The sequence below is a fragment of the Leopardus geoffroyi genome, chromosome B2 (genome assembly GCF_018350155.1).
Source record: "Leopardus geoffroyi isolate Oge1 chromosome B2, O.geoffroyi_Oge1_pat1.0, whole genome shotgun sequence".
NCBI classification, from domain to species: Eukaryota; Metazoa; Chordata; class Mammalia; order Carnivora; family Felidae; genus Leopardus; species Leopardus geoffroyi.
This window is the reverse complement of record NC_059332.1, coordinates 47,795,169-47,808,220: the sequence shown is the minus strand read 5'-3', so window position 1 is coordinate 47,808,220 and position 13,052 is coordinate 47,795,169. Positions and strand designations below refer to the sequence as shown.

General features: G+C 35.5%; 2 protein-coding genes across 2 annotated transcripts in view; both read left to right on the top strand.

Moving 5' to 3' along the window:
• The first annotated feature begins 992 nt into the window (after positions 1-992).
• Positions 993-2,039, top strand: DEFB113 (defensin beta 113). Its single transcript, XM_045500913.1, has 2 exons — positions 993-1,050; positions 1,813-2,039. Exons 1-2 carry the CDS (start codon positions 993-995, stop codon positions 2,037-2,039), a joined length of 285 nt encoding a protein of 94 aa, XP_045356869.1.
• Positions 2,040-2,129: 90 nt separating this feature from the next.
• DEFB114 (defensin beta 114) overlaps positions 2,130-13,052 on the top strand; it is a 31,157-nt gene continuing 20,234 nt past the window's right edge. The window contains exon 1 of the mRNA XM_045500912.1: positions 2,130-2,139. Coding sequence (XP_045356868.1) covers positions 2,130-2,139 — 10 coding nt within the window. The remainder of the gene's footprint in view (positions 2,140-13,052) is intronic.

Here is a 13,052-nt window from a genome sequence, read left to right as displayed (position 1 = left end):
CTGTGAATGATGAAGCCCTATGAATAAGTTACTACATGTAAGGAATTATTATTCTTATAGAATCACTATGGTAATTTTTAATGTAATAGTGCTAAAACTATGTTATAGAAATATTTTCTTTTTATAGAAAAATGGCATCCCAGAAACTGTCTGGGGTAGGCCATGTATACAGAGAAGAACTTCACATGATAAACACCCTTTTACTTACTCAGTTATGAGAGTGGAAAAGTGAGTATAGATGCTGGCATCACATTAGCTTGGAGTCCACCTGTGCTTTACCAGCCACTACGTGTCTGATTTGAAGCACTTACATAACCCCTTTGTGCCTTAACTGGAAAACAAGAAGTCCCTATGTCACAGAATTTGTCATGAAGATTAAGCTACTTACTTAATCTATATAAAATGCTAGAACACTGTATGCCTGGCACATAATAGACACTCAAAAAAGCATGTGACTGAAAATATAGGTAAGGTTGATTATATGCTTTCAAATAAAAAATTTAGGGGCACCTCGGTGACTCAGTCAGTTAAGTAGCCAACTCTTGATTTCAGCTCAGGTCATGATCTCACGGTTGTGAGATCGAGCCCAATGTCAGGCTTTGCACTGACAGCACAAAGCCTGCTTGGAATTTTCTCCCTTCTTGTCTCTCTGCCCCTCCCCTGCTCTCTCTGTCTCTCTCAAAATAAAAAAATAAATAAATAAACATTTAAAAAAATTAAAATGACTTTCACCCTACTATTTCTTGTATAACTGAAAATGAGTTCACATTTGGCTCGTTGAGGTCATAACAGATCTAAGTCCACTATTCTGTTTGTTGCTATTACACAATACATGAATATGTGCTCAATCTTCAAAGGCAGCATTAATCAGAATGGTAATCACCCTGAGAAGGCTATAAAAACAAGAGTTCATCTATCTTTTATCAAAGAATAGCACAACCCTCAGACATTTTGACCTCTACCTCAACTTCACCGAAGTAACAATATCAACAATGAAGATACTTTGTATTTTCCTGACCTTTGTCTTCACTGTGTCTTGTGGTCCATCAGGTAATATTTGCTAATAGGGAAAAGGAGGGAAGAACAAAATGCTTTTTTATAAATGCTTTACTCTGGCAAGAAAAGGAAAAAAAACAAGTAAATTGTTAGGAGATTCCACATGAACTTAAAATGCAATTGACTCTCTTTTGCATGAAAGAAGAAATGAGTGGAACTGACAGTTGAGAGGATAAAGGCAAAAAAAAAAAAAAAAAAAAAAAAGAAAAGAAATAAAAGAAAAGAAAAAGAAAAAAGAAAAAAGAAAAATTCCCAAGATGTAGAATTAAGAATTATCTGTTTGTTATTTTGTTTGATGAGACTATGACTTCTTACACGCTTCCTACTGCCTTCTCTTTTTAAATGTAATTTAATGAACTAATACTATAGCTGTTGTCAAAATTAAGCTTTCTACAACTGGTCCAGTAACTTGTGGGGGAGAGGGGATGTTGGAGGTGGATGGCTATTTAGAACACAAAACAGGTAGACTATTTTTTCCACATCCTTTTCACTTTACTCTTGAGGAAGCATGCGCAGATTAGATATTTAATGATATTCTATTTTTTTTTAAGCTAGGCAAAAGAAATATTGTTGGATAAATATTCATATTGTAAAAATGTGTAGGGGATAAAATCTATCTTTTTAATACAGTTGCCTGGACATGATTTTAGAAACAAGATGGTTTCATTCTATATTTGAAAGAGCTTTATTTATCTATCCAGCTATCTATGCAAGGGGATTAAATTTGTATTTATGATCATAGATACTTTTTCCTAGTTTCACAGAAAAAAACAAAAGAAGATGTAGACAGAAAAAGAGAATGTTACCTTGTCCGTGGTGCCTGCAAGACTTCATGCAACAGTTGGGAATACATATATAATTACTGCAATACTGAGCCCTGCTGTGTTGTACGGGACTACCAAAAGCCAGTCACTAAACACATCACTACTAGTTCATACAGAGTAAATGATAAGTCCACTATACCACACAAAATTAAATTGTAACACCACTATTAATAAAAATGAACTTTCTTACTTTTTTGAATCTATTTTCACATGAATGTCTTTTGGCCTTCTGGATTACACAACTATATCATGGCAGCTGGTAAGTTCAATGTTAGGTTAGTACAAGAGGAATAAAGAGGGGTAGCCTGTTTTTTAAAACTGGCTTAAGTTCTTCTCTACCCACATGACAAATGCCTTGCATCTTTCATACTTCTATTTATCTCTGGCGTGTTTATTTACCCTGTGCAGTAGCCTAGTTATTTCCCATGATCTTTTAGGTGTCAGTCATCAGTCATGATTTATGCTACTTTTTCATAATTTCAGCAAAAATGTGCTTGAGTATCTAGACACAAAGTCATAAATACGTTAACACATAAAAAGACAGTATTAGTAGTATAATTATGAGTAAGAACAATCAAACAAAACTCAATAGGGAGTAAAATGTGATGAGAATAAAAGGAAGTTAAAAACATTGTTAAAGCATTTTTTTTCTTATTATAAAGTGTTAAAAAAAAGTTTGGAAAAATAAAAAAATCTCTGAAGAAAACAAAGAAAAACCATTTCTAATTCTAGAGCTAACCTTGTATCATAATTAATTCTGAACATAGGCAGCCATTTCAAGGTCTTCTCTTCTGGTTCTTAAGAATTTTCTCTAACTTCTTCATCTTATAATTCAGTATTTAATACTTCTATCCTGTCCCCATCTTCAGTGAACTCATTGTATTTCTGGTTTACCACTTTCCACATTAATTCTACCATAATATTGAATTAATGTTGACATGACTTTCTTATGAATTGTAAAGATTTCCATCAACAAATACTTGATGTGTAGAATTTAAAGTCTCCACTGAGTGTATTTTTTACCTATAGCTACAGCACATACCTGGAAAAACATAAAAATTTAGGTGAGAATTCTGATTTAAAGAAAATGAAAGAAGTCCAATGAACTTGGGGACTAAGACGAGAGGATAATTCCGAGTTTTCTTACTTGGAGAAACTGCTGAACAATGTGATCATTCATTAGGAAACAGAGCTAAAGACATAGATTTGGAAAGGAACATTTATAACATGTTGAGCTTAGACTTTTTGGCCATATACAGGTGTGAAGTTTGGGAAAGAAAAATGTGCTTCAAATATAGATTTCAGGAGCCATTAACTGAAGCAATGAGATAAAATCACCCAAAAGATGATTACAGATTGATAAGAAGAAGCAGGAAAAAAAAGCCAAAATCCTAAAGAATAGCATTTAAAGGAATTGCATAAAATCCAATAAACATTAAATTGGATTGGATGGAGTTGGATTCCATAAGAGGGTAAGAAGGAGAAGCTAGCCAATGAGAACTCACTCCCAGCCTTCATATCTTCCCAGATGAGGTCTCAGATAGAGAAGAAAAGAGGTCACACATACCTACTATGCTCTGTGTTAACTTGATCCACAGAATCAATGAACATAATAAAATGGTTTCTGTTTTAAACCATAAAGTTTCAGGGTAGCACAGTAATACTAACTAGAAGTGTGTATAACTTCTAAACTATAAAAGTTTTTAAAAAAGAAAAAAGAAAAAATACATAATGAAGCATAGGCAAGATTTCTGAAATGATGGGATAAAAAGATTCAGAATTCTTTCCCTTCATAAATCAGCAAAACGGTGGCAAGAAATCAATTTTTTCAAGAGCTACCCAAATTAACCACAGATTTGCAAAAATCCAAGGAGCATTTGCTTATTTAAAAAAACAAAAACCAAACCAAAACAAAACAAAACAAAAACCACCACAGGGGCACCTGGGTGGCTCAGTTGGCTCAGCAGCCAACTTCGGCTCAGGTCATGAACTTGCAGTTCTTGCAGCTTGTCAGCTGTGCTGACAGCTCAGAGCCTGGAGCCTGCTTCAGATTCTGTGTCTCCTTCTCTCTCTACTCTTCCCCCGCTCATGCTCTGTAACTTTCTGTCTCTTAAACATCAATAAGCGTTAAAAAACTTAAAAAGAAACCAAAACAAAACAAAACAAAATAAAACATTCTGAATCTCAATAAAAACAGCTAACTTTGTGGCAGTTAAACTGTCCCATTCATTACTTTCCAACTCTCCTCAGCTCCACAAGTAGCCTTGACAATCTGCAGCCTTCTAATCAACGTAGCCGTGAATAGAGTATCTACAACTCAATAATAAAAACACTCTAATCCAATTATAAAATGGACAGCGGAGTTGAATAGACATTTCTCCAAAGTATATCCAAAGAGGATATACAAATGTTCAACAGGCATATGGAAAGGTGTTTAACCTTAATAGCCACCAAGGAAGTGGAAATCAGCACCACAATGAGTTACCACTTCCCACCCGTTAAAAGAGGTATAATGAACATAAAACACATTAACAAATGTTGGGTATGATATGAAGAAATTGGAACTCTCATACACTGCTAGTGCGGATGTAAATTGGTGCAAACACTTGGGAAAATATTCCGTCAGTTCCTGAAACAGTTAAGGCTGGAGTTTACATTTGATTCTACAATCCTACTCTCAGACATATATGCAAGAGAAATTAAAAATGTAATGCAAAAACTTGCACACAAATGTTCATGGCAGCATTATTCATAACAGCCAAAAGGTGAAAACAACCCAAATATTTATAAACTGATAGATAGATAAACTTGTGTAGAAAACCCATACAATGGAATATTATTTTGGCAAAAAATGGAATGAAGTATGAAGTCATGCTACAACATGGTAAAGGTCAGAAGACCTTTATTGAGAAATATACAACATTTTTTCAGTAACAGTAGAGTATGCAAGACAGAAATTTGGATCTACAAAAAGGAATAAACTGACCATGGAATTTGTACATTTGTGGGTAAATGTAAAATATTCTTTCCCTCAGTATTTAATCTCTATTAAAGATAATTTACTGCTTAAAAGAAAAGTAATAATATATTGTGCAGTTGATTGCATTGCACAAAGAGTGAGAATAGCCCACATTATGAATTATGGGAAAGAGGAAATATTAGTATAGAATTGTAAGACTTACATTATAATGAAAGTTAAGAGCTATATTATAAACCCTGAAGAAGAACAAAAATATATGTAACCAATGGGGTAGATAATATGTAATCATAAAAAATATACAGATAAAGAAAGGGAAAGGGAACAAAGGCAGGGAGAAAAAACAGAAAACAAATAACAAGGTGACAGTTTTTTGTTTGCCTTAAAGTTTATTTTTGAGAAGGAAGAGAAGGGAAGAGAGAGAAGGGGAGAAATAGAATCCCTGGCAGTCTCTGTGCTTACAGTAGGGTTGTTTGAGCAGGGTTCATACTCATGAAATGTGAGATCATGACCTGAACTGAAATCAAGAGCTGGACACTCAAGTGACTGAGCCACCCAGGTGCCCCAACAATGTGGCAATTTTAAACACAACCATATTATAATTTCAATAAGTGTGCACATTAAATGTAAATGTGACAATTAAAAGACAGAGAATATAAGACAGGATATTACATTGATTTTTTTCTGCATAACAAATTACTGCAAGAGGTAAAACCTTAAAACCTTTATTATCTCATAGACTCTATGAGTAGGATTCCAGAAACAGCTTAGCATGGTGCTGCTGTCCCAAGATCTTTGTTGAGATTTCACTGAAGCAGATAACATAGCTATAGACATCTCAATACTTCACTGGGGTCAAAGGATCTGCTTCTAAGCTCACTCATGTGGCTGTTGCCAGGCTTAATTCTTTTTTTTTAATAATTTTGTTTAATGTTTATTTATTTTTGAGAGAGAGAGACAGACAGAGAAAGAGAGAGAGTGTGTGAGTGGGGAAAGGCACAGAGACAGGGAGACAGAATCTGAAGCAGGCTCCAGGCTCCATGATGTTAGCCCAGAGCCTGATGTGGAACTCAAACCATGAGATCATGACCTGAGCCAGAAGTCAGATGCTTAACCAACTGAGTCACCCAGGTGTCCCAGGTTTCATTCTTGAGAGCTATTGAACATAGAGCTTCAGTTTTTCACAAGTTATTAAATAGAGTCATGGATTCGAACCTCATCATCTGGGCCATTCCATAAGGATTATCCCAACATAGCACCTTGCTTCCCCTGTACAAGTGATGAGAGAGAGAGAGAGAGAGAGAGAGAGAGAGAGAGAGAGATGGAGGGAACGAGAGACAGAGACACTGACATACACAAAGAGATATAGACAAAAAGAGAGCCCAAGATTATAACCAGAGTATTTTTAAAGGTTATATTAAAAAATAAGAAATGTTTTAAACTGATGATTTAAGCTTCCATTTTAAGGATTTAGGAAAAGAAAAAAACAATTTTAAAAAAAGAAAGGCAAATTAAAAACAATTTTATAAACTACATACCTCAATGAAACCCTTATTTTTACTCAGCAAAAGGAAGGAAATAATAAAATAAGATCAGCAATTATTTAAATATAAAATGGAAAACCAGTAGGAGAATATGAATAAAAACAAAAGCTAGTTTTTTAAAAAGAGAAAATTGATTTTTAGAAATCTCTAGCCACATCGATAAAAAAAAAAAAAAAGGGACAGAGAAAATGCACAAATGACCAATGTCAAGAATGAAGAGGAGAAATCACAGCAGATGTAAAAGATATTAACATAAGAGTAAGAGACTCTAATAAACAACACTATACCAGTATTTTGGTAACTGTTATGGAAAGGAATAATTCCTCAAATGATATAAACCACCAAGATTCACTTAAGAAAAAATTTGCAACGAATAATTCTATATCCATTTTTAATAATGTATATTTACAAAACTTTCCACATACAAAATATCAGATACATATATGGCTTCACTGCTGAATTCTTCTAAACATTTAATAATGAAAGTATATACATTATATACTCATTATAAACAAATCATTTTGTATGATAGTATAAGGGAGAACATTTCCCAAATGATGTTAGGAAACCAGCATCACCCATATCAAAACTTGAAGAAAAAAAAAGAAAGAAATTTCAAGGAAACTACAAATATTCTAAGCATAATATTATCAAATAAAATGTAAATTTAGTTTTACGCTAAAAAATAAGTTAGCATAATCCTGTATATTGCAAGAGTAAAAAACAAAATCATTATTTCAAAAGATGCAAACAAATACTTGGAATAAATGTCATAACCATTTATGATAAAAAGTCTTGGCAACCAGAAATAGAAGGGAACATTCCCAACCTGAAAAAGACATCTATGAAACACCTACAGCTATCATCATTCTTATGGTTAAAGATGGGATTGAATGCATTTCCTCTAAAATCAAGGACAAGGTAAGAATAATCACTTTCACCACCTGAATTCCAAGTTGTAAGAGAATCTTAGAAAGTACAACAGGAAAAATAAACAAAGGCATGTAGATTATAAATTAAAAACAAACAAACTTATTTTCACTTGACATGATTCTATACAGTAAATGTCATACAGTAAATCTAAGGAATCTAAAAATGAAGGTAAACTAATAAGTAATACCTTTGATACAGAAAAATATAAAAATTACATTGATGTACACTAGAAATGCATACTTGACCTAAAGACACCTGCAGATTGAAAGTAAGGAGATGGAGAACCATTTATCATATTATGGATGTCAAAAGAAAGCTGGAGTAGCCATATTTATGTCTACATTTTAAAACAAAGACTGTAACAAAAGAGGAAGAAGGGCATTATATCATAATTAAGGAATCAATCCACCAAGAAGATCTAATCACTGTAAATATTTATTCCTTCAATTTGGAGCACCCAAATATATAAATCAATTACTCACAAACATAAAGAAACTCATTAATAATAATACCATAATAGTAGGGGACTTTAACACCCCACTTATAACAATGGGACAGATCATCTAAACAGAAAATCAACAAGGAAACAAAGGCTTTAAATAACACACTGGACAGGATGAACTTAACAGATATATTCAGAAGACTTCATCTTCAAGCAGAAGAATACACATTCTTCTCAAGTGCACATGAAACAATCTCCAGAATAGATCACATACTGGGTCACAAGTCAGCCCTAAACAAGTACAAAAAGATTGATACCATACCATGCATATTTTCAGACCACAACACTATGAAATTTGAAACAAACTACAAGAAAAGTTTGGAAAGACCATATGTATTTGTAGATTAAAGAACACCCTACTAAAAAATGAATGGGTTTTGAACTTGCTTGCACTGTGCAAACACCCAACGCTCTGCTTCTGTGGATCGATCCCTCCGACAGGTCTGCCTCCCTCCCGGTGCTGCAGGGCCCCTCCCACAGGAGATCACCGATAGCAAAGAGAGCTAAGCCTACCCCTCCTGCCCCTGTGCACCTTGCGGATCCACCTCGTCTAATACATACATGGCCAGATCCCATCAAAGCAGCACCACAAGCCTGGCAGCGTGCAAGCAGCTCAGGCAGGGGCCATACCACTCCACAGTGAGTCCTGCTCCTGGGAGAGGGGAAGATAAGGTACACACCAGTCTGACTGTGGCCCCAGTGGTGGGCTGGGGGCAGACATCGGGTCTGACTGCAGCCTCGCCCACCAACAGAAGTTACTCCGGACAGCACAGGGGAAGTGCCCTGCAGTTTGGAGCCACCACAGGGACTACCCAAGATGATGAAATGGAAGAATTCTCCTCAAAAGAAACTCCAGGAAGTAGTGACAGCTAACGAATTGATCAAAAACGATTTAAGCAATATAATGGAACAAGAATTTAGAATAATAGTCATAAAATTAATCGCTGAGCTTGAAAAAAGCATAGAGGACCTTAGAGAATCTATTGCTACAGAGATCAAGGGACCAAGAAATAGTCATGAGGAGCTAAAAAAAAATGCTATAAATGAAGTGCAAAATAAAATGGAGGCAGCCATAGCACAGATTGAAGAGGCAGAGGAGAGAATAGGTGAATTAGAAGATAAAATTATGGAAAAAGAGGAAGCTGAGAAAAAGAGAGATAAAAAAAAATCCAGGAGTATGAGGGGAGAATTAGAGAACTAAGTGACGCAATCAAACGGAACAATATCCATATCATAGGAATTCCAGAAGAAGAAGAAGAGAGAGAAAGGGGCTGAAGGTGTACTTGAACAAATCATAGCTGAGAACTTCCCTGATCTGTGTAAGAAAAAAGGCATTGAAATCTAAGAGGCACAGAGAACTCCCTTCAGACGTAACATAAATCTATCTTCTGCACGACGTAACACAGTGAAACTGGCAAAATAAAAGGATAAAGAGAAAATTCTGAAAGCAGATAGGGATAAACACGCTCTAACATATAAAGGGAGACTGATAAGACTCATGGCGGATCTGTCTACTGAAACTTGGCAGGCCAGAAAGGAATGGCAGGAAATTCTCAATGTGGTGAACAGAAAAAATATGCAGCCGAGAATCCTTTATCCAGCAAGTCTGTCATTCAGAATAGAAGGAGAGATAAAGATCTTCCCAAACAAACAAAAACTGAAGGAATTCATCACCACTAAACCAGCTCTACAAGAGATCCTAAGGGGAATTCTGTGAGTGAAATGTTGCAAGGACAAAAAATACCAGAGACATCGCTATAAGCATGAAACCTACAGACATCACAATGACTCTAAAATCACATCTTTCAATAATAACACTGAATGTAAATGGACTAAATGCGCCAACCAACAGACATAGGGTATCAGAATGGATACAAAAACAAGACCCATCTATTTGCTGTCTACGAGAGACTCGTTTTAGACCTGAGGATACTTTCAGATTGAAAGTGAGGGGATGGAAAGCTATCTATCATGCTACTGGAAGTCAAAAGAGAGTTGGAATAGCCATACTTATATCAGACAAACTAGACTTTAAATTAAAGGCTGTAACAAGAGATGAAGAAGGACATTATATAATAATTACAGGGTCTATCCATCAGGAAGAGATAACAATTATAAATGTCTATGCACCGAATACGGAAGCTCCCAAATATACAAAACAATTAATCACAAACATAAACAACCTTATTGATAAGAATGTGATAATTGCAGGGGACTTTAATACCCCACTTACAACAATGGATAGATCATTTACACACAGGATCAATAAAGAAACAAGGGTCCTGAATGATACATTGGATCAGATGGACTTGACAGATATATTTAGAACTCTGCATCCCAAAGCAACAGAATATACTTTCTTCTCAAATGCATATGGAACATTCTCCAAGATAGATCACATACTGGGTCACAAAACAGCCCTGCATAAGTATAAAAGAATTTAGATCATACCATACACACTTTCAGACCACAATGCCATGAAACTTGAAATCAACCACAGAAAAAAGTCTGGAAAACCCTCCAAAAGCATGGAGATTAAATAACACCCTACTAAAGAATGAATGGGTCAACCAGGCAATTAGGGAAGAAATTAAAAAATATATGGAAAAAAATGAAAATGAAAATACAACAATCCAAAAGCTTTGAGATGCAGCAAAGGCAGTCCTGAGAGGAAAATACATTGCAATCAATTAAACAAGAAACAAGAAACAAGAAAAATCCCAAATACAAAATCTAACAGCATACCTAAAGGAAATAGAAGCAGAACAGCAAAGACACCCCAAACCCAGCAGAAGAAGAGAAATAATAAAGATCAGAGCAGAAATAAACAACATAGAATCTAAAAAAAAAACAAAAAACAAACAAACAAAAAAAAACTGTAGAGCAGATCAATGAAACCAAGAGTTAGTTTTTTGAACAAATAAACAAAATTGATAAACCTCTAGCCAGGCTTCTCAAAAAGAAAAGGGAGAGGGCCCAAATAGATAAAATCATGAATGAAAACAGGGTTATTACAACCAATCCCTCAGAAATACAAGCAATTATCAGGGAATACGATGAAAAATTATATGCCAACAAACTGGACAACCTGGAAGAAATGGACAAATTCCTAAGCACCCACACAGTTCCAAAGCTCAAACAGGAAGAAATAGAAAACTTGAACAGACCCATAACCAGCGAAGAAATTGAATCAGTTATCAAAAATCTTCCAACAAATGAGTCCAGGACCAGATGGCTTCCCTAGGAAATTCTACCAGACATTTAAATCAGAGATAATACCTATCCATCTCAAGCTGTTCCAAAAAATAGAAGGGAAGGAAAACTTCCAGACTCATTCTATGAAGCCAGCATTACTTTGATTCCCAAATCTGAGAGAGATCCAGCAAAAAAAAAAAAAAAAAAAAAAAAAAAAAAAAGAGAACTACAGGCCAATGTCCCTGATGAATATGGATGCAAAAATTCTCTACAAGATACTAGCAGGTCGAATTCAACACCATATAAAAAGAATTATTCACCATGATCAAGTGGGATTCATTCCTGGGCTACAGGGCTGGTTCAACATTTGCAAATCAATCAATGTGACACATCACACTAAGAAAAGAAAAGAAAAGAACCATATGATCCTGTCAATTGATGCAGAAAAAGCATTGGCAAAATTCAGCATTCTTTCTTAATAAAAACCCTCGAGAAAGTCGGGATAGAAGGAATACACTTAAACATCATAAAAGCCATTTATGAAAAGCTCACAGCTAATATCATCCTCAATGGGGAAAAACTGAGAGCTTTCCCCCTGAGATCAGGAACACCACAGGGATGTCCACTCTCACTGCTATTGTTTAACATAGTGTTGGAAGTTCTAGCATCAGCAATCAGACAAAAAAAGGAAATCAAAGGCATCAAAATTGGCAAAGATGAAGTCAAGCTTTCACTTTTTGCAAATGACATATTATACATAGAAAACCTGATAGACTCCACCAAAAGTCTGCTAGAACTGATACATGAATTCAGCAAAGTCGCAGGATACAAAATTAATGTACAGAAATTAGTTGCATTTTTATATACTAATAATGAAGCAACAGAAAGACAAATAAAGAAACTGATCCCATTCACAACTGCACCAAGAATCATAAAATACCTAGGAATAAACCTAACCAAAGATGTAAAAGATCTGTATGCTGAAAACTATAGAAAGCTTATGAAGGAAATTGAAGAAGATATAAAGAAATGGAAAAACATTCCATGCTCATGGATTGGAAGAATAAATATTGTCAAAATGTCAATACTACCCAAAGCTACCTACACATTCAATGCAATCCCAATCAAAATTGCACTAGCATTTTTCTCGAAGCTAGAACAAGCAATCCTAAAATTTGTATGGAATCACAAAAGACCCCAAATAGCCAAAGTAATGTTGAAAAAGAAAACCAAAGCGGAAGGCAATACAGACTTTAGCCTCTTCTACAAAGCTGTAATCATCAAGACAACACGGTATTGGCACAAAAACAGACACAGAGACCAATAGAATAGAATAGAATAGAGACTCTAGAATTGGATCCACAAAAGTATGTCCAACTAATCTTTGACAAAGCAGGGAAGAACACCCAATGGAAAAAAGACAGTCTCTTTTTTAAAAAAAAATTTTTTTTCAACGTTTATTTATTTTTGGGACAGAGAGAGACAGAGCATGAACAGGGGAGGGGCAGAGAGAGAGGGAGACACAGAATCGGAAACAGGCTCCAGGCTCTGAGCCATCAGCCCAGAGCCTGACGCAGGGCTCGAACTCACGGACCGCGAGATCGTGACCTGGCCGAAGTCGGACGCTTAACCGACTGCGCCACCCAGGTGCCCCAAGACAGTCTCTTTAACAAATGGTGCTGGGAGAACTGGGCAGCAACATGCAGAAGAATGAAACTAGACCACTTTCATACACCACTCACAAAAATAATATCAAAATGGATAAAGGACCTGAATGTGAGACAGGAAACCATTAAAACCCTAGAGGAGAAAGCAGGAAAAAACCTCTCTGACCTCACCCGCAACAATTTCTTACTTGACACATCTCCAAAGGCAAGGGAATTAAAAGCAAAAATGAACTACTGGGACCTCATGAAGATAAAAAGCTTCTGCACTGCAAAGGAAACAATCAACAAAACTAAAAGGCAACCGATGGAATGGGAAAAGATATTTGCAAATGACATATCGAAGGGCTAGTATCC

What these genes read in the sequence shown, in the direction of transcription:
- DEFB113 (XM_045500913.1), top strand. Translation starts at nt 993, where the DNA reads ATGAAGATACTTTGTATTTTCCTGACCTTTGTCTTCACTGTGTCTTGT. An exon ending in TGTGTCTTGTGGTCCATCAG is followed by an intron (nt 1,051 to 1,812) that starts GTAATATTTGCT and finishes ACTTTTTCCTAG; the next exon opens with TTTCACAGAAAAAAACAAAA.